Below are 21,330 nucleotides of genomic sequence, written 5' to 3' on the forward strand. Positions count from 1 at the left end.
GGATTTGGGCAAGGAGCTTACCATGGGTGTAGGTTTCTGCCTATGCAGCTCTATCCACTAGTTTAAACCGACACCAACTTTGGCCAACAAATGGCTTGTCTTTGTCTAGTGATCACTGGTCATTCTTTAGTAGGTCTGTGACTCAAACAAAATGTCAGAGCTAGCTGTATCCTAAAACCAAAAGTTAAGTCTGCTTTGTACTACAATGTAGTAGGGGCCCCTACGTTACTTACTTACCTACCGATTCAAGAGAAAGTGGAACAACCATACCAGACCTAACTACACCCAAAATAATGGAGTTGGGAGCAGAACCATGTGAAACCCTTCTTAGTTATGTTCCTTATCATGGTCCATGCAACCGTGTCTTCACCACTCATTAAATAATATTTTGAGAGGATTCCACTTCTATCTGGTCCATCTATATATACACAGGCATACCACACTTCGATGCCATCTCACTTCAGGTCTTTAATTTGTAAATTATCTCTATTCTCAAAGTTATTATTCTTTTTCTTCTCCTTGTTGTTTTAGGGATAACTAAGCATAGAAGCCATGGGCATTCGCTTGCCTGGATTGGTTCATGCCAAGATGATTCTTCGACGTTCTTTTCTTACTGCAAATCAATCAACTTCACCGGCAGCAGCAATCACAGACGTCCCGAAAGGCCACCTGGCTATTTATATTGGAGAGACCCAGAAGAAGCGATTTGTGGTTCCCATATCCTATTTGAACCACCCTTCGTTCCAATCCTTGCTTAGTCGGGCTGAAGAAGAGTTCGGATTTGATCATCCAATGGGTGCTCTAACAATCCCGTGCCAAGAGGATGCCTTCATAAATCTCAGATCTCGGTTGAATGGCTTATGAGTATTAGCAACCATCTGGGGCCAAGAAATTGATTGGCCCCCGTTCAAAATTTTGTAAAGCCTAGGCGTAGCCATTTATATGTAAATAGCTTTCATGTGGAAGAGAGTTGAGAAAGAGGAGAAACAAGTCCCTTGTCGATCATCTCTAAAATTATACAATACAATTTTTTTTCCTTTTGACTTTATCCTTGGGCATTCTAAATTAATGGTTTTAATTCAAGCTATTTTCTTGTTTTGTAGTTGTTTAATTTATTCCAATTTTCGACATCTCCTATGAATTAAGCCTTGGCAATTCAGTACCAAAATGTTGCAGGAAAAAATATATATATACACGCACAAGGCCAGGTTAAGTTAAGGCTCAGTTTGGAAGGAGTATAAATACAAATTTATAGAGTATAAAATCTTACATTTTATATTATTTTGTATGTATTTGTTCTGTACATATCTGTATTTATAGTCCTTCCAAACTGAGCCTAAGACTGCATTTGGTTGGAGTGCAAATCTGAACCGTTGCAAATTTGCACTCCGGTTCAGATTTACATCCGTTCGGTAAGCATTCAAAAATGCATTGATTTTCGATGCAAAAATGTATATACACCCGAGTTTGAATTGAAAATGAGAGAGAATTTTGTTTTCAAAAAATCAAAGTAAAATTTGTTATATTTCTCGGTCGAAGTAAATGGAATATAGTTTTGCATCCATTCTCAGGTAAAAGAGAAAAACCCTCAAAGAGAGAAGAGAGAAACCCTCGAAGAGAGAGAGAGAGAATGGTTCTGAGCCTCGACAAAGGTAACGATCTCTACTTTCGATTTTTGAAAATGAGAGATGCAACTCTATTCTTCGATTTATGGATCTCTTAGAGATCTTACTTCGATCTATTCAATTTTTGTAACGATCTCTACTTTTGATTTTTTTTTTTTTCATTTCGAGGTCGTTTTCCTCGTTGAAATAGAGATCTAACATTACAATGATTTTTCATTTCTGTAACAATCTCTACTTCGATCTATATCGCTTTCGACGAAATAGAGATCTGCCTTCGATTTGTGAATAGCGAAGCCACTCAACCTTACTTTCGCTCCAACGTAGCTATCATCAGAACAACCGATTTCAAGTATGCATACTCTCTGCCTCCACTCTTTTCTGTTTCTGTAAAATCTCTTTAGACCGTAGATTCTATCTTTATTTTTGGGTTCAACTTATCAGAGATAATTTTAGATTCTTTCTTCTTCATCTCAGCCATACAATCAAGATGTTTATTTCTTGCAAATTTAATTAAATATCTTAATTCTTTTTTTTGTAGATTAATAATCAGTCCTTTTTTTGTAGGGATCTAAAATCCTTGTTGTTCTTTAGTTTCTTAGGTACAATCTACATTCCAAGGCTCATGTTTATTGGGTTTACTTATAGATTTAAGTTTTCACTCGGTAGGGTTAGGGTTTATTGACTCTTTGGTTTATTTAGGGTTTGATATGCTAATTGAACTAGGGTATTGGAGATTTGATTGCCTAGATGTGATTATGATTATTTTTTTTTTTTATTTTGATGATTTGGTTTGGAATGTGATTATAAAATTGAGTTTCATATCACTGAATATTTATTTGGACCAAAATAAGAATATTGTCCATTTCACTTGGATGTAAGGAAATGACTGATCGATTCGGAGTTGAACTGAAAACACTACACATTAAGAGTAGGATGAGAACCTTGAAGCCAATTTATGCAGAGGCTAAGAAGTTGTTAGGTACAAGTGGCTTTGTTTGGAATGAAGCAAAAAATCAAATTCAAGCTGACCTTGAAGTTTGGAAGGAGTATCTATAGGTAAACATATATTTATGTAAGTCTTCATTTATAAAAAAAATTGGTTAGTGAAGCATGTATTAATTATGAATTGTACAATGTAGACCAATCCACTTGCAGCTAATGTATATGTATGATGAAATGCAAGTAGTATTGGAAACTGACCAAGCAACAGGTGAAGATGCTAGAGAAGGTATTGAGTTGGCAAATGAAGCAGAGATTGAAGGAATTGGTTGTGATGAAACTGATGCAGATATTGATAATGATGCATTAACACCAGTGTTTATCAGTGATGGGACCCAATTAGTGCCTACACAGAGCAAGGCAACATCTTCAACAAGTATGAAGAAGATGGCAATAAGACAAAATCTGATGATGAGTTTTTGAATGCAATTGTTACGATGAACGAAACAATGAACAAGATTGCAAATGCTCTCACAGTTCAAAGTAAGCAAGAATTTCTCAAGGAGCTATGGAATGAGGTCATGGATTTGGACGGGTTTGATCACGAAGAATTAATGATGTGTTTGGCTACTTTGCTTGAAATGATAGGGAAAGCCAAAATATTTCTTGCCAGAGATAAGCCTCGTAGGGTCAAAATGGTCCAATCCATCATCTCTAAGTTGCTTTAGGAAATTGACTTGATAGAGAGATGAGATACTTTTCCTAATCTACACAGGTTTAAACCGCTCTTATCTCTTATTTTGTCCCTTTCATGCTTTGATATAATTGGGTTTATAAATGCTTGCTCTACTGAATCTTCTTCTTTTTGTGGTTGCAGTTAAGCAGTGGGAGAAATACATTTGATGGAGGATCTAAAGCAGTGCATAGTATTTTTTGGGGCTATCACATGCATAGATACCCTAGCATGTCTGAATTGTTGATTATGGTTCTTATCTGTCATGTTTTGGTTATGGTTCTTGATAGAACAGAACAACTTTGGGTTATGAAAAAACAAATATTATATGTTGAAATCTTGTTTTTCTTATGATTAGTAAACTTGATGACTCTGTATCAGTGTGGATGACTTTTGGTTTTGATAATTTTTTTGAGTATTGGATATAATTATATGTCTTCAATTTGGTTTCTACAAATATGTTTAACTCATTGAGCTCTAGCTCCAACATTTCAGTAAGACAAACCTTCCTTTCGGATATTATTCTTCTAGGACTTATTCTTATTTGACAGGTGAAGGAAAATATTCAATTTTTCATTTGCCCTCTACTGATTTTGCTATTGTCTGTTTAGAATTTAAAATCTTTTAACTTTCCATGCGGGACATCCACTGCTAATGTATCAATTGGACATTGGATTATTGGTACTCATGAGGGGTTGGTGCTCTAAGAGGACAAATTCTTCTGTGACAAGTGCTGCAGGTGCTCTTTGCTGCTTTGATCCTTATTTGTTGCAAATACGCTGCTTGGATACGCTGCTCTGTTCCACTTCATTTCAGAAGCATTCTGGAAAAAAAAGTGCAAATACGCTGCTCTGTTCCAACGCTTGCTTCCTGCTGTGAGTGGTGTGAGTTGGTTGTTTTGAATCCAGGTCCAGAAGCAACGTTTGCTTCAAAGCTGCTTGGAGCAAGACTGTTTTCCTTTACAATCATCTATGAAGAACTGAAGACAGGGTTAACTTGACTTGGATGGGGCTGAAGTCAAACAACTCATGGAAGCTGCAAGATATAAGTGCATTGAAAAAAGCTAGATTTCTTGATCTTTTATTTTACATGTCTGAAATTCTTGGGTTGATCATTTCTTTCTTTTTCAGGCTGATGTGGATGGAAATGGAACAATCGATTATATTGAATTTATTACTACATACATGTATAGGCACAAGCTAGAAAGAGATGAACATCTATATAAAGCCTTCCAGCATTTTGATAAAGATTAGAGCGGATACATTTGTGACAGGATGCTTGGAAGCTCTATAGTTCCTATTCAAAAAGAATAGTCGTCGTTGGCGTAAAGAGGAGAGAGAAAATGGCTTACTTGGTGGAAGATACCGTTGTATTTGCATTGATGGTGGGAGTAACTGGTTATTTTTATTTTGTTATTTTTTACCAAGATGCCCGTTGTATGTCCAGACAGCTTGTTATTTTTTATATTTGTTTAATGGTGTGAGTAGCTGATTGTTTTTATGTTGTTATTTTTTACCAAGATGGAAATGCCAAACATCCACAAAAATTATATTCTTATTTGCGTCTTTCAAAACAGATGAGCTGAGTGCAAAATGGGTGTGTAAATCTTGAACCACTTTGCACTCACATGAACCTAACATTTTTGTTTTGTACTCTACAAATTTGCATTAGCACTTCAACCAAACAAAGCCTAAGGTACACTCCATATGCAAAATTAAACCGATTTGCATGAAAAACAAAACTAAAGCTCTTCAAGGGATTTTCAATTTTGAACAAAATTGTGCAGATGTGCATTTCAGCCATATATATTCACAGGGAGGATATATAATATTGTCTTACCTCTTCTGCTCAATGTTGTAAAAGCTACCCTCTCCAATTATATAGGGTGTTTTAATAAAACCTAAAATCTAGGGTAGGTTTTTCTAAATCCATGGTGTTTCAATACATAATACATTTTTAAATTAATAAAAAGATAAATTATAAAAACCTCCCCTGTGTTAAGTGACTTACCTGTTTTTCAAAGTTACATGTTGAACCGGACCTAACCGACTTTTTGAATAAAGATCACATCTGCACCCCACAAACGTCCTACATGCACATCCCAATACACGGTTGGGATATGCTATGGGACACATGTATGAATTCTTTTAAATGCTGGTAACAATAGTACTCGGGCCGTCGGCTATCAAAGATATGAATCCATTCTACACACATGGATTGTAACAGTGCCAGAACCCGGAAATAAAACTTGAGTGCGATCATATGCAATTTTGGTTAAACTCTTAGGACTGAAATCAGTACTTAGTACTGCAATCGGTAGTAAAAGGAGTGTCAAAATACTAAGCTGAAATGAGCTGTATTCATTAGTTAAAAAAGAGGGCAGCCAAAACTCAAAAGTCATAGTAAGGGCAACCACATAGAAGGGGTATAGATGCCATCGTGTTCTTGGGAGTTTTTTGACCCGTACAAAATATAGGAGAGGCTTAAGCAACTGTCAGAAAACACAAGAGAGGTTTTAGCAATTTTCCTTTAGGCTGCGTTTGGAAACAATGCAAATAGAGTGTAAATCCTGGTTCAGGGTAAATTTGCACTCTGGTTCATTTTTGCATGTGTTTGACAATATTACATTTATGCATTCACAAATGACAGACCAATGCATAGTTACATTGAAAATAAAATGTAAAAGTACATCAATAAAAAAGAAGTAAATTTGTATTCAAGTGGGCTTTTGATAAAAAGAAAGCATATGCTTTATTGGAATTCATGTTTGCATCCATTACAGCTAAAAGTCTGTTTGGTAAGAAGGTAAATTTGTCAGTGCAAAACTAACCCAATTTTATAATTTATATGAACTATTTTACACTCCGTATATATATTTGCATTGTTTCCAAACGCAACCTTATGGTTTTAGCAATTTCTTAAACTACCCTTATGGTTTAGCAAATTGATTTAAGTGTACCCCTACAGTTTGAAAATTGTTTAAGGTACCCCTACTGTTTTCGACAATTGAATAATACTTCTCTTACCGTTAACAAATATATCATCACATGACTATTATAACTTTCTAAGGTACAATTTACCCTTTTATGTTCAAAAGTGCCCTTTTCGTTTGGAAGAGACTATTCTGCCTATGTACCCTTTTATGATTTCCTGTTATCAACTCAAGAGGGAGGGAGCGAGCTCAAGTTGGTTATTTCCGGCATCGACACCGGAATTTGCCTACCAGACACAGCAAAACTACGATGGCCATGGCGATCTCCGCCACACTCAATTCGGCACGCTCTGTTCGCTCTCCCTGAATCTCCCATCTTCGATCCAAAAAACCCAAATGATCAATTGCTACAAAACCCAGTAGATGATGATTATCGATCCAAGAAACCCAACTGCGTGCGTGCTTTTTATAGTTCACAATTTCTTCTCTTCTTCTCCCACTATTTTCTTTGGCCTCCAACCACCGAAGTAACAACACCACCAAACTTAGACTCTCTCTTCTCTCTCTACTCTCTCTCAAACTCTGTTTGGGTGAGTGAGAAGAACAATGAAACTACCAATCGAACGAGACAGCCATGGTGATCTCCGCCGTTTTCAATCCTTCTAGTTAAATCCCATCTACCAAGAGCAGATTATATATAGAGCTCTAACCTCACAAATGAAGTTACCATAGATGTACGTTTTCATCTTCCACCTCATTGCTATTATTGTGAATGTAGGATTGTACTCAACCAATGATTTATAAGAACATTTGTTATTGCTCATCTTTATTGTACAACGTCTGGAACCGTTTCAGCCAAACAGTCAACAACGAACACATTCAAAACAACAAACACTACTTTAGATAAGTCTCAGCTTTGTTGCTGAATTCAATAATAAATCGCCTCAAGTTCGCCTAAAACCCATTTTGACCGTTCTTCTAACTAAATTAAATTTTGATAGCTCTCCAAACTATTGAAACATTACATCTGATTCCAATCAAAGGTGGATTGCTCTCTTTCTAGTGCCAAATGCTGCAACTCTTAGAACAATCCTCTTTTTGGATGGTTTGGCATGCCGGTAATTAGTAAAAGGGAAAATTTCTTAAAGTACCCTTAGTGTTTAGCTAATTGATTAAGGTGGTGTTCGATTGCACTTTTCAGATGTCTGAATCTCAAAATGTTACTTCTTCAGACGCCACCTTTGTTTGGTGTTACATTTGAAATAGGGTCTGAAAACTTTTCTTAGATTTGAAATTTTTAGACTCAGGCACGTGTTCAGATGCATTTCAGATGTGGCCAAAAGTCAAAACTACCCTTCCCCATTCGACCTCTCTTTCTCGTCTTCATGCATCTCTCTCTCTCTCTCTCTCCCCCTTCCTTGTCTTCCCACCTCTAGCACTGCTGTTGCAACATGCAGTAATGGTGGTTCGGTGAGTAATAATAATATTTTTATTAATTATTAATTATTTTTATTAATTATTAATTATTAATTATTAATTATTTTTATTAACTAGTAAATTTTAATTATTTCATTAATTTTTAAAAATTATTTTAATTTTTATTTGTGTAAATTATTAATTAGTAATTATTAATCATAATTTTTCTTAGGCTTAAAGAAGGGAGAGAAAAAAAGCTGAAAAGGCATGAAGAACGGAGGCTTCAGCTGGGTTTGCATAGGCAACGTAAAAAGCAGACACGACATAGAGCAAGGATTTGAGATTTCGACCTCTGTGTCAACTTGATTTATAGGTGACATCAAAATTTTATTTGATTTTAGCATTTTAATCAGATCAGTAACTCTTGAGATCTCTATTTTTTAGCCTGAGCTTGAATCTACTAAGCTTTGCCACTCGAAGACAATATAAAGAGCAGGGTTTACGACTCTGTTATGGTTACAGTTTGACACTGTAATCATAAAATGGTATTTTAGGAGTTTAAAAAAAATTTCAATCACGTGATGTCACATGTGAACGAAGTGGGACAAAAAATTAACGGTAAGGGAAGTTTTACACAATTGTCAGAGAACTTAAGGGTACTTTAAGACAATGTAAAAATAGTAAGGGTAGAGTTAGTTGATTTCCTAAACCGGGGTACTTTAAGAAATTTGCCCTAAATAAAAAGAATCTTGCAACATTGCAGCAAGGAAATCTTTTGATAGCAACCTACTTCACCAAATTGAAGGCTCTAGGGATGAACTCCAAACGGTGTTTCCTGTACTTGAGTGCACTTGCGGAGCGGCCAGATGATGAGACTGAAAAGAACCTTATTTTTGTCCCCTAATTTTCATTTTTTTACATTACTTTAGCACTTAAATGGACTCATTACTCTTGTATTTCGATTCGGGGCAATAAAGAAGGCAATTGGAAGAAAACAGGGCAAATCGGGTGATTTTGCACAGTTTTGGCGACAATCAGTAATCTGGGCATAACTCTCAATTCCAGACTCCGAATTGGACGATTCAAGAAGCCTTAAAAAGATGAAAGGAAAACCCACAACTTTTATGTTTTGGGTTGTGACAGATTCAGCCCGCATCGAGTATGAAACGAGCCCTAAGTCAGAGTAAGTTCGCAGCTAGGCCCATTTCACAACTGAAACCCAACTCGCAGAAGTACCTTGAAATAACCCATGTTATCAAAGCAGCCCAACTCGAAATCAAGAATCAAGAGTCCCAATTTCGAATGTAATCTCCAAGGAGAGAGTCTTATCAGATCTAAAGTTTTGAATGTAATCTTAGAGAGATAAGAAGATTGAGATTAGATCATTAGATAAGAGATAGGATAGGATTAGTTCAAAGAAGATCAAGACTCCCTAAAGATAGGATGATCTCCTAGAAGGAGTTGGAAAACAACCCTCTCCTTTGGCAATATAAAGAGGGGGGCAGACCAGCTCTAGCATCACTCACTCCAAGATCCAAGAGATCATCAAGAAAATCAAGAAACTCAAGAAAGCAGTTCGGCCAGGGAGAAGCAGAGCATGGAGATTGCGCAGATCATGAGCAGCTAAGCTTCTTTTTCTGGTTCAAGGGGGGAGGTTCGATTGTGTCATTGTGAGGTTCTGTAGTTAATTTAAGTTCTTGTTTTCTAATTCAAGTATTCATTGATTCTTGTGCATATTTTCATTGGATGTTAATGTTAATTAGTCTGACAAAATGAATTAATGTTGATTTTCCTACTGCTATCCATGATTTCGGTGATCCGTAATTGTCACGAATAGTGGTACAAGTAGCAATTAGGTTAATATCTTTTTGGGTCAATTGTTCGTGACAGCCTTTGACCAATGTATTGACATGGTTTAACCTAAAAGGAATCGATGGAACAAGATTCAATAATTGCAACTATCTCAATTATTGTTGTTTTGGTTTAACTTTTTTCACAAATCTTAATGCTATCACTGGTTAATATGGAACGCTATCCTACCCAGTTGAGTAGTGATAAGTGTTGATCGAATGCTGGGTTTGATCAGCTGAATTAGGAAAACACAAGGTTTATTATGACTATCCTAATAAATCTAAGGTTAAATGCTTGAATTGCAAGAATGCTGAAATTTACCTAGGATCGATGGCCAATTGATTCAACCCGAACCCTTGAACTAGAATTCGGTAAGACTGATTTTCTTTTGTTTGTTTAGTTTGCTATTGCTTTCTTATTCTTTTAATTTTAGTTATTAAATTTTCCCACTCAATTATATTATCCATTCGACTAAGAGAATTTTGTTTAGCTCCCTGTGGGATTCGACCTAGTTCCACTTTTGCTACAAATATTTTATTGTGGGACTAGTATCAATTTTGAGGGATTCGATAACCCGTCAAAATTTTGGCGCTGTTGCTGGGGAGCAACTTTAATTTCTTAGCTATTACCTTCTTTTTGTTAACCTTCTTGTTTTATGACTCGTGCTTCTCAACGAGGTGAACTCGAGTACAACCCCAAAATTGAGAGGACCACCCGTCGTTTAAGGAAGGAGGCAAAGCAAAGGAAGGATCGTTCACCTAAAAGGGTGAACTCAGATTGCGATTTACCAGCTTGTGATCTACCCATCTTCGAAGAAGAAGAAAGAATGGCTGACAAAGAGAGGACATTAAGGGAGTTGGCTGCACCGATTATGAACCAACAACCCTTATGTATAACATATCCCACTCTTGAGGTAGCTTTTGAATTGAAATCTGGTTTGATACAACTATTGCCTATATTTCATGGTTTTCCAGGTGAGGACCCTCATAAGCATCTAAAGGAATTCCATGTCGTCTGTTCGAGCATGAAGCCCCAAGGTATGACCGAGGACCAGGTAAAACTCATAGCCTTTCCATTTACTTTACGAGATAAAGCAAAGGATTGGTTGTATATTCTTCCTCCCAATTCAATACGCACATGGGATGAGATGAATGGGATATTTTTGGATAAATATTTTCCTGCATCCCGGGCTGCAAACATAAGAAAAGAAATATGTGGAGTTCGGCAATTTGGTGGTGAGCCACTATATGAATATTGGGAAAGATTTAAACAACTTGTTGCTAGCTGTCCACACCACCAAATACCCGAACAACTATTAATCCAATACTTCTATGAAGGGCTCCAGCCCATGGATAGAAGTATGGTCGATGCAGCCAGGAGGAGCTTTAGTAAACAAGACACCCGAAGCGGCCAAGGAATTAATTTCCAACATGGCCGAAAATTCACAGCAGTTCGGTGCAAGGACAGATGGTACCATCAGACGAGTTAATGAGGTAAGCCATGTTAATTTAGAAAATCAGATTTCAGATTTAACTGCTTTGGTTAGGCAACTCGCTGCAGAACAATTACAAACAGCCAGGGTGTGTGGTATCTGTTCGATCCCTGGACGTCCTACGGACATGTGTCCATCACTACAAGATGGATCGATGCAGCAAGTAAGTGCCGTAGGAGGATTCCCGGGCCAGCCCCAATGAAAGTATGATCCCTACTCCAATTAGTACAATCCGGGGTGGAGAGATCATCCAAATCTAAGCTATGGGAACCAAGGAGGACAACAGAAATATCAGCCCCACTTTTTCAGTCGACAAACCCAGTTTTCAACACCCATCACAGCGCAAGGCCAACCCCCGAATTCAGGTATGTCATTAGATGATATAGTCAAGGCTCTAGCTACTAATACTCAGCAATTTCAGTAGAAAATAAGAGCCAGCATTCAGAATTTGGGCAACCAAATCAGTCAACTTGCCACTTCCATTAGCAAGTTGGAGGCGCAGAGCTCCGGGAAACTACCCTCACAAGCGGTAGTTAACCCAAAAGAGAATGCAAGTGCGGTGGTGTTGAGAAGTGGAAGAGAGTTGCAGCCCCAACCAAGCTCACCATCGAAGGCAGCCAAGGAAGAGGAAAGACAAGGGTCAAACGACAGCCCCATTGAGGTAAAATCCGACCCCCTCTCCCTAAAGATACTTATGCTGTTGTACCACCTTTTCCTAGCAGGTTAGAAAAGTCTAAGAAAGAGGAATATGAACAAGAAGTGCTAGAAACCTTCAGGAAGGTGGAGATCAACATTCATTTGTTAGATGCAATAAAACAAATCCCAAAATTTACAAAATTTTTGAAAGAATTATGCACTAACAAGAGAAGACTGCGAATTGATGAAAAGGTAAGAGTTGGAGAGAACGTTTCAGCCATGATCAAGAGGACCCTGCCAGAAAAATGTGCTGATCCAGGTATGTTTATCCTACCTTGTGTGATTGGCAATGAACGAATCGAGCGTGCCATGCTAGACTTAGGTGCATCTCTTAATGTCATGCCATACTCGATTTACTATGCATTGAGACTAGGTCCTTTGAAGGAGACTAGAGTTGTTATTCAATTAGCTAACCGTTCTAATGCCTACCCAGAAGGGATTGTTGAGGATGTATTGGTGCAGGTTAACGATTTAATCTTTCCAGCTGATTTTTACATCCTGAAGATGGAGGAGGACACAACCACAAGTTCAGCCCCACTTCTATTAGGCAGGTCATTCATGAAAACGACCAAAACCAAAATAGATGTGGATGAGGGTACCCTCTCCGTCAAATTCGATAGAGAGATTGTAAAATTTAATATTTTTGAAGCAATGAAATATCCTAGTGAATGTCATTTGATCTGCTCTATTGATACCATTGATTCGATTGTGCAGGAAGTCTTTGGAGAGGAGGACATGGATGATGAACTAGAATACAAGGCACAATCGAACAGGGAAGAGGAGTTCGGTGCATCCTGTGATACTCTAGAACCAGAACAAGAGGTAAGTACTTCTGATATTCCATCAAAAATTTCTCACACAAAATTGCTGCCTTCTATTTTGTAGGCTCCGGAGTTGGAACTGAAGACCCTACCTGATCATCTGAAATATGTATACTTGGGCGAAAAAGAGACACTGCCCGTGATCATTGCAAAAGGGTTGACTGAGGAGCAAGAGGAGAGGCTCATCAAAGTCCTAAAGGACCATAAGGCGGCGATTGGCTGGACCCTATCCGACATAAAGGGGGTCAGCCCCTCGATTTGCATGCATAGGATCCTTTTGGAAGATGGTGCCAAACCGGTTAGAGAGCCACAAAGAAAACTCAACCCGGTAATGAAAGAGGTAGTAATGAAAGAAGTGCTTAAACTGTTAGATGAAGGGATAATTTATCCAATTTCAGACAGTAAATGGGTAAGTCCTATTCATGTTGTACCTAAGAAAACTGGGATTACTGTAGTAAAAAATCAAAATAATGAACTAATTCCCATGAGGGTACAAGGTTGCTGGCGAATGGTAATAGATTTTCGAAAACTTAACCTGGCCACTCGAAAGGACCATTTTCCCCTACCCTTCATCGATCAGATACTAGAGCGATTAGCAGGTAAGGCTTTTTTCTGTTTTCTCGATGGGTTCTCAGGATATTATCAGATTGTTATTGGGTAGGAGGACCAAGAGAAAACAACATTCACTTGCCCATTCGGCACCTTTGCCTACAGACGAATAACCTTTGGTTTGTGTAACACTCCGAGCACTTTTCAAAGATGCATGATGAGTATATTTTTTGATTTTATTGAAAAATGCATTGAAGTGTTCATGGATGATTTTACTGTTTATGGTGATTTGTTTGATGACTGCCTAAATAGTCATTTTATGGTGAAGGAAGGCATTATGTTGGGACATGTAATTTCAGTTAGAGGAATAGAGGTCGACAAGGCCAAAATTGATTTAATTGTGAGCTTACCCTACCCTACAAATGTTAGGGAGGTTCGTTCCTTTCTTGGACATGCAGGTTTTTATTGCAGGTTCATTAGAGATTTTTCAAAAATTGCCCTGCCATTGTCCAATTTGTTGCAAAAGGATGTGCCTTTCGATTTTGGTGATGAGTGCAAGGAAGCATTTGACAAGCTTAAGAATTTACTAACAATTGCACCCATTATTCAACCACCCGATTGGAACTTGCCCTTTGAGATCATGACCGATGCAAGCAATTATGCGATAGGGGCTGTTCTAGGTCAACAAATAGATGGAAAGAGCCACACCATTTACTATGCTTCCAAAACGTTGAATGCTGCACAAAGCAACTACACAACTACTGAAAAGGAGCTACTAGCTATTGTGTTTTCTTTAGATAAATTTAGATCATATTTGCTTGGCTCTAAAGTACTTGTGTTTTCTGACCATGTAACTTTGAAATACCTACTAGCGAAGGAGTCAAAATCGAGGCTGATAAGGTGGATACTCTTGCTCCAAGAGTTTGATCTAGAGATCAAGGATCGAAGGGAAGCTGAAATCTCGGTGGCTGATCACCTAAGTAGGTTGGTGAAAGACGATGACTCCTCACCCATTTGTGAGTTGTTTCCTGATGAGCAGTTGTTTCACATGAGAGGCATGGTTCCATGGTATGCTGATATTGTGAACTACTTGGTCACCGGAGTTTTTCCTAATGACCTTAGCAAATCCATGAAGAACAAAATCAGGTATGAGGCAAAATATTATGTATGGGACGAACCCTATCTATGGAAATTCTGTTCTGATCAAATGATTAGGAGATGTGTCCTTGAAGAGGAGCAGATGTCGATTCTAATTTTTTGCTATAATTATGCTTGTGGTGGCCATTTTGGGCCAAAGAGGACTGCTCGAAAGGTTTTAGATAGTGGGCTGTATTGGGCAACCCTATTTAGAGATGCATACTTGTTTTGTAAAAATTGTGAAAGATGTAAGCAAACAGGTACACTGTCTCGCAGGAATGAGATGCCCCAAACACCCATTCTTATATGTAAAATATTTGATGTTTGGGGCATTGATTTCATGGGACCCTTTCCTCCCTCTTGTGGTTTTTCTTATATACTTTTGGCAGTCGATTATGTCTCAAAATGGGTGGAAGCCAAGGCCACCAAGACTGATGATTCTAAATGTGTTGTAGGGTTTATCAAATCTAACATCTTCAACAGGTTTGGCATTCCTCGAGCCATCATAAGCGATCAAGGGACACACTTTTGCAATAGAACAGTAGAAGCCTTGTTGAGAAGGTATGGGGTGCATCACCAAATCGCCACTACCTATCACCCCCAGACTAACGGGCAAGTTGAAATTTTCAATAGAGAGGTAAAGTCCATCATGGAAAAGATGGTGAATCCGGGAAGGAAGGATTGGAGCTTACATTTGGATGATGCTCTCTGGGCATATCGAATAGCTTACAAGACCCCAATAGGTATGTCCCCTTACAGGTTAATTTTTGGCAAATCTTGCCACTTGCCGGTCGAAATTGAACATAGGGCCTATTGGGCAATAAAGCGCTGCAACATGAATATGGAAGAAGTAGGGAAGGAAATGAAGCTCCAGTTGCAAGAGTTGGAAGAGTTGAGGTTAGAGGCATATGAAAATTCAAGAATCTACAAAGAAAAGACCAAATTGTTCCATGACAATGTACTCTTAAGAAAACAATTTAAAGTTGGACAAAAGGTCTTACTGTACAACTCTCGCCTCCAACTCATGCCAGGTAAGCTGCGTTCCAGATGGATGGGTCCTTTTAGTGTGACTAATGTATTTCCTTATGGTGCAGTAGAGATCAAAAGTCTCGACACAGGCAAGATCTTCAAGGTGAATGGGCATCGATTGAAGCTGTTCCACGAGGATGCAAATGTCTCCTCTATGATAGACATCTCATTGGACATTCCTCGGTATTCATTCGATTAAAGAAGAAAAAGAAGGACGTCGAGCATAACGACGTTAAACAATTGCGCTTGTGGGAGGCAACCCATTGTGATTTTGTTATTTTGTTTAAGTTTTGATTTTTTTGTGTTTAGCAGGAACCCAACAAGACAAACAGGGAAGTACCCCAAAATCCTTCTATTTTATGCATAATCACATACATTGGGGACAATGTACAACTTAAGTGTGGGGGGATTAGGGAAATCTGACGAAAAACCCTAGCATGCTTTGATCATCTCTTCTTAACCTTGCCTTTTGGAAACTCTATTCCCTGGAAGCTTATCCTTGAATGATTTCATCTTATCAAGAAGCATGTGCCTAGGCTGAATAGATAGGATAGGATGCAAGCATGACTAACTGAATTTTTTTTGGCTGCATATGGTACCTCATTGTTTTAATCGATCATTAGGTAAGTTAAATGAAGGTTTGATTGCTTTTCACATGAATAATTGTCAAACATGGTTTGATTATTCTAGAACTAGCTATGTTAGGCGTATTGAGACCACAATCAATGGATTCATGGATCAGGTGGCGAGACCCTATGATTCTTGTGCAAAAAAAAAAAGAAGTAATAAATCGTGACTAATGTGAGATGGAGCATAAAATGCACTCACATCTAGAAATGAAAGCAATGTGAGATAGAGCATAAAATGCACTCACATCTAGAAACGAAAGCAAGGGTGAGATGGAGCATAAAATGCACTCACCCTAGAACCCCAACCCCAACCCCAACCCCTACATAGCAGGTTTTGGAAATAAGCATACATTGTCTTGACCCAAGAAACAAGAAAGGTAATTGAATTTGGCTGAATTGGTTTGTTAAAGCAATGGGTATTTGTTCAGTCCGGGGAGTTTCAGCCAGGAAGGCTTGTTTCCTTGACTGTCGATTCAACTTAGGACCATGAAGAATGGTGATTTGCAATCACTCTTGGACAAGGAAAAGGGAAGAAAGAGATGAAAAGGGAAAGGTTACCAAGACTGGACTAAAGCATGCAATGGGCCAGGCCTCGTAGAGAGAAAAAGAAGAAAGATTCAATAGTTAGGTTCTCTTGTTTTTGCTTGAGTTTTGACTTGCCCATGGACGGGCAAAGTTTAAGTGTGGGGGGATTTGATGAGACTGAAAAGAACCCTATTTTTGTCCCCTAATTTTCATTTTTTTACATTACTTTAGCACTTAAATGGACTCATTACTCTTGTATTTCGATTCGGGGCAATAAAGAAGGCAATTGGAAGAAAACAGGGCAAATCTGGTGATTTTGCACAGTTTCGGCGACAGTCAGTAATCTGGGCATAACTCTCAATTCCAGACTCCGAATTGGACGATTTAAGAAGCCTTAGAAAGATGAAAGGAAAACCCACAACTTTTATGTTTTGGGTTGTGACAGATTCGGCCCGTATCGAGTATGAAACGAGTCCTAAGTCGGAGCAAGTTCGCAGCTAGGCCCATTTCACAACTGAAACCCAACTCGCAGAAGTACCTTGAAATAACCCATGTTATCAAAGCAGCCCAACTCGAAATCAAGAATCAAGAGTTCCAATTTTGAATGTAATCTCCAAGGAGAGAGTCTTATCAGATCTAAAGTTTTGAATGTAATCTTAGAGAGATAAGAAGATTGAGATTAGATCATTAGATAAGAGATAGGATAGGATTAGTTCAAAGAAGATCAAGACTCCCTAAAGATAGGATGATCTCCTAGAAGGAGTTGGAAAACAACCCTCTCCTTTGGCAATATAAAGAGGGGGGCAGACCAGCTCTAGCATCACTCACTCCAAGATCCAAGAGATCATCAAGAAAATCAAGAAACTCAAGAAAGCAGTTTGGCCAGGGAGAAGCAGAGCATGGAGATTGCGCAGATCATGAGCAGCTAAGCTTCTTTTTCTGGGGGGAGGTTCGATTGTGTCATTGTGAGGTTCTGTAGTTAATTTAGGTTCTTGTTTTCTAATTCAAGTATTCATTGATTCTTGTGCATATTTTCATTGGATGTTAATGTTAATTAGTCTAATAAAATGAATTAATGTTGATTTTCCTACTGCTATCTATGATTTCGGTGATCCGTAATTGTCACGAATAGTGGTACAAGTAGCAATTAGGTTAATATCTTTTTGGGTCAATTATTCGTGACAGCCTTTGACCAATGTATTGATATGGTTTAACCTAAAAGGAATCGATGGAACAAGATTCAATAATTGCAACTATCTCAATTATTGTTGTTTTGGTTTAGCTTTTTTCACAAATCTTAATGCTATCACTGGTTAATATGGAACGCTATCGTACCCAGTTGAGTAGTGATAAGTGTTGATCGAATGCTGGGTTTGATCAGCTGAGTTAGGAAAACACAAGGTTTATTATGACTATCCTAATAAATCTAAGGTTCAATGTTTGAATTGCAAGAATGCTGAAATTTACCTAGGATCGATAGCTAATCGATTCAACCCGAACCCTTGAACCAGAATTCGGTAAGACTGATTTTCTTTTGTTTGTTTAGTTTGCTATTGCTTTCTTATTCTTTTAATTTTAGTTATTAAATTTTCCCACTCAATTATATTATCCATTCGACTAAGAGATTTTTGTTTAGCTCCCTGTGGGATTCGACCCAGTACCACTTTTGCTACAAATATTTTATTGTGGGACTAGTATCAATTTTGAGGGCTTCGACAACCCGTCACCAGACAATTTGTAGCCATGAGAGAAGATGAGAAACTACATCAGATCCTCATGGGATTTGGTGATGTCTTCAGCAATTCAGATCCAACATTCTTGGATCGGATCCTTTGCCCAACGTCAGTAGGGCATACGATCTAGCTGTCCAGGAAGAGAAACATCTTGCCGTCATCAATACACTGACCAATGCAGATCTTGATACTGGAGCGGCGCTCTTTGCAAATTCTTCCAAGAACCGCTTGGATCCCAATACCCAGACAAATCCCAAAGTAAAACGTGAACATTGTAAGAAACCTAAGCTTACACGAGACCATTGTTTTGAACTTGTCGGGTATCCACTGAACTAGAACAAGGACAAAACACAAGCATATGGCAAAGGAACGAATCTGCCCTTGTATCAGTCTGTACACATAATGTTGAAGCCTCTCCTATTCAAGGATTGAGCATGGAAACTTTGCAAATAAGGTATTTTACGTCTAATGAAAATTTCAGAAGTTAGGACACCTATTCACACTTTTATAGATAGTATAGATAGATTTAAAGATTTATTTCATGGATTGTTCTGTTTCAATAATAAAATGTAGTAAAATTTATTTCATGTCCCATGTCCCACTGAACCCACTTGATCAGACATGAAGAGTGGACAACTGATGATTATGTATAGTCTTCACATGTGTTGCTCCACTCTCATCAAATACAAGGAGTTGACACACATATAGTCTTTGTGATAACCAAATTGCACCTCAAAACTAAAACTGAAAAAGGGGACCACATATCCATATAAGAGTTGATAGTCTTACAAAGAAAGAATTTGCCTGGAAGTTTGACCGATAAATAGATTTTGGGTGAATGATGGCTCAGCCCAGCATTAGAATTCTTTGGCCCAACATACAGTTAGAATAAGTGTGAGCTTGGAATTGATGCCAATTCATAGTTATGTGTATTAGTGTATAGGGAGGGGATATTTATCATTTTAAATTATTATAGGTCTGTAGTGGAATTCAGAATTCCACAGTGAGCTGCAGCGTACTTTTCCTAAGGATATATACCACAGCACCACTAGTCCCACCAATCTTGATAGTTGACCGGGGCGGCAAAGCCATGTGAAACCATAACGTCATGACCCATGTCCCCCCTCGTTGCCCATGTAACTACACGCTTGTCATCAGTTATTAACAAATTTATTTTCCCATAGAGATATAGATCGATGTATACAGGCCACTGACTTGAGGTTATAGTGGGATTTGGGCAATGAGTTTACCATGGGTGTAGGTTTGTGCTTATGCAGCTCTACCCACTAGTTTAAACCGACACCAACATTGGCCAACAAATGGCTTGTCTTTGTCTAGTGATCACTGGTCATTCTTTAGTAGGTCTGTGACTCAAATAAAATGTCAGAGCTAGCTGTATCCTAAAACCAAAGGTCAAATCTGCTTTGTACTACAATGCTGTAGGGGCCCCTATGTTACTTACCTACCGATTCATGTGAAAGTGGAACAACCATACCAGACCTAACTATAGCCATAATAATGGAGTTGGGAGCAGAACCATGTGAAACCCTTCTTAATTATGTCCCTTATCATGGTCCATGCAACTGTGTCTTCATCCCTAACTAAATAATATTTTGAGAGGATTCCAATTCTATCTGGTCCATCTATATATATACATGCATACCATTCGATGCCATCTCACGTCAGGTCATTACTTTTGCAAATTATCTCTATTCTCAAAGTTATTCTTCTTCTTCTCCTTGTTCTAGGGATATCTGAAAATAGAAGCCATGGGCATTCGCTTGCCTGGATTGGTTCATGCCAAGATGATTCTTCGACGTTCTTTTCTTACTGCAAATCAATCAACTTCATCAACAGCAGCAGCAGCCACAGATGTCCCAAAAGGCCATTTGGCTGTTTATGTGGGAGAGACCCAGAAGAAGCGGTTTGTGGTTCCCATATCCTATTTGAACCACCCTTCCTTCCAATCCTTGCTTAGTCGGGCTGAAGAAGAGTTCGGATTTGATCATCCAATGGGTGCTCTAACAATCCCGTGCCAAGAGGATGCCTTCATAAATCTCACATTTCGGTTGAATGGCTTATGAGTATTAGCAACCATCTGGGGCCAAGAAATTGATTGGCCCCCGTTCAAAATTTTGTAAAGCTTAGGAGTAGCCATTATATGTAAATAGCTTTCTTGTGGAAGAGAATTGAAGAAGAGGAAAAACAAGTCCCTTGTCGATCATCTCTAAAATTATATAATACAATTTTCTTTTCCTTTTGTCTTTATCCTTGGGCATTCAAGCTATTTTCTTGTTTTCTAGTTGTTTAATTTATTCTAATTTTCGACATCCCCTAAGAATTAAGCCTTGGCAATTCAGTACCAAAATATTGCAGGAAGAAATATATATATATACACACAAGGCCAGATTAAGCTAACGTACACTCTGAATGAACAAAATTGAACCTAGCTACTTGCATGAAAAACAAAACTAAATCCCATCAATGGATTTTGGATTTTGAACAAAATTGTGCAGATGTGCATTTCAGCAATATTCATACGGAGGATATATAATATTCTCTTACCTCTTCTGCTCAAAGTTGTAAAAGCTACCTCTCCAATTATGTAGGGTTTTCTAATAAAACCTAAAATTTAGGGTAGATTTTTCTAAATCCATAGTGTTTCAGTACATAATCCATTGTTAAATTAATAAAAAGGTAAATTACAAAAACCTCCCGTGTTAAGTGACTTACCATTTTTACAAAGTTGCAAGTTGAACTGGACCTAGCCAACTTTTTGAATAGAGATCACATTCGCATCCCACAAATACCCTACATGCACATCCCAGCGTGCATTGGGAACATCTCCCAATGTTGTCAGTGGGAAATGTTCCCAATACACGATTGGGATATGCTGTGGGGCATTTGTGGGACATAGATATGAATTCTTTTAAATGCTGGTAATAGTACTTGGTTCGTCAGATTTCAAAGAGCCTACCAAGGATGACGGGAAGGCCATCAATGGTCCAGTACACATGGATTGTAACAATGCCAGAACCCGGAAACCTGATCCTCTGCCACTAAAGGTCCAGCATGAATTGTCCCAGTCAAACAAATCTGATTCATCACGGCTGACTCTTCATCACTGTTGTACGACTTGATCCTCTTGGCCGTTGAGTCTGGTGTTCTACAGTCAAACCAAAAGAACCATCCTTGTGGGCAGCTAATGAAGAAGAATTTCTTC

General features: G+C 38.2%; 2 protein-coding genes and 1 pseudogene across 10 annotated transcripts; all 3 read left to right on the plus strand.

Annotated features, from left to right (window-relative positions):
- The first annotated feature begins 338 nt into the window (after window positions 1-338).
- Window positions 339-4,854, plus strand: LOC109114049 (auxin-responsive protein SAUR23 pseudogene; annotated as a pseudogene). Of its 8 annotated transcripts, none has more exons than XR_002022163.2 (5): window positions 339-1,652; window positions 1,890-1,974; window positions 2,505-2,681; window positions 2,765-3,339; window positions 3,442-4,854. The product of XR_002022163.2 is annotated as an auxin-responsive protein SAUR23 pseudogene, transcript variant X2 (transcript). The 8 variants fall into 8 exon arrangements; XR_016077858.1 differs by having other exon boundaries at window positions 1,402-1,652; window positions 2,505-3,339; window positions 3,442-4,345; window positions 4,428-4,854; XR_016077859.1 differs by having other exon boundaries at window positions 1,404-1,652; window positions 2,505-3,339; window positions 3,442-4,036; window positions 4,206-4,854.
- A 6,397-nt stretch (window positions 4,855-11,251) lies between these two features.
- On the plus strand, window positions 11,252-15,587 carry LOC148791057 (uncharacterized). Its single transcript, XM_088890382.1, has 8 exons — window positions 11,252-11,353; window positions 12,399-12,506; window positions 12,570-12,749; window positions 13,367-13,403; window positions 13,513-14,200; window positions 14,675-15,222; window positions 15,310-15,403; window positions 15,533-15,587. The coding sequence occupies exons 1-8, from the start codon at window positions 11,252-11,254 to the stop codon at window positions 15,585-15,587; spliced, it is 1,812 nt and encodes a 603-aa protein (XP_088746508.1).
- A 4,188-nt stretch (window positions 15,588-19,775) lies between these two features.
- Window positions 19,776-20,375, plus strand: LOC104587994 (auxin-responsive protein SAUR23-like). The gene has a single exon (XM_019196083.2). The coding sequence runs from the start codon at window positions 19,877-19,879 to the stop codon at window positions 20,189-20,191; it is 315 nt and encodes a 104-aa protein (XP_019051628.1). The 5' UTR covers window positions 19,776-19,876; the 3' UTR covers window positions 20,192-20,375.
- The last annotated feature ends 955 nt before the right edge of the window (window positions 20,376-21,330 follow it).

The sequence above is a fragment of the Nelumbo nucifera genome, chromosome 6 (assembly GCF_055504915.1).
Source record: "Nelumbo nucifera cultivar China Antique chromosome 6, China Antique-T2T, whole genome shotgun sequence".
NCBI classification, from domain to species: Eukaryota; Viridiplantae; Streptophyta; class Magnoliopsida; order Proteales; family Nelumbonaceae; genus Nelumbo; species Nelumbo nucifera.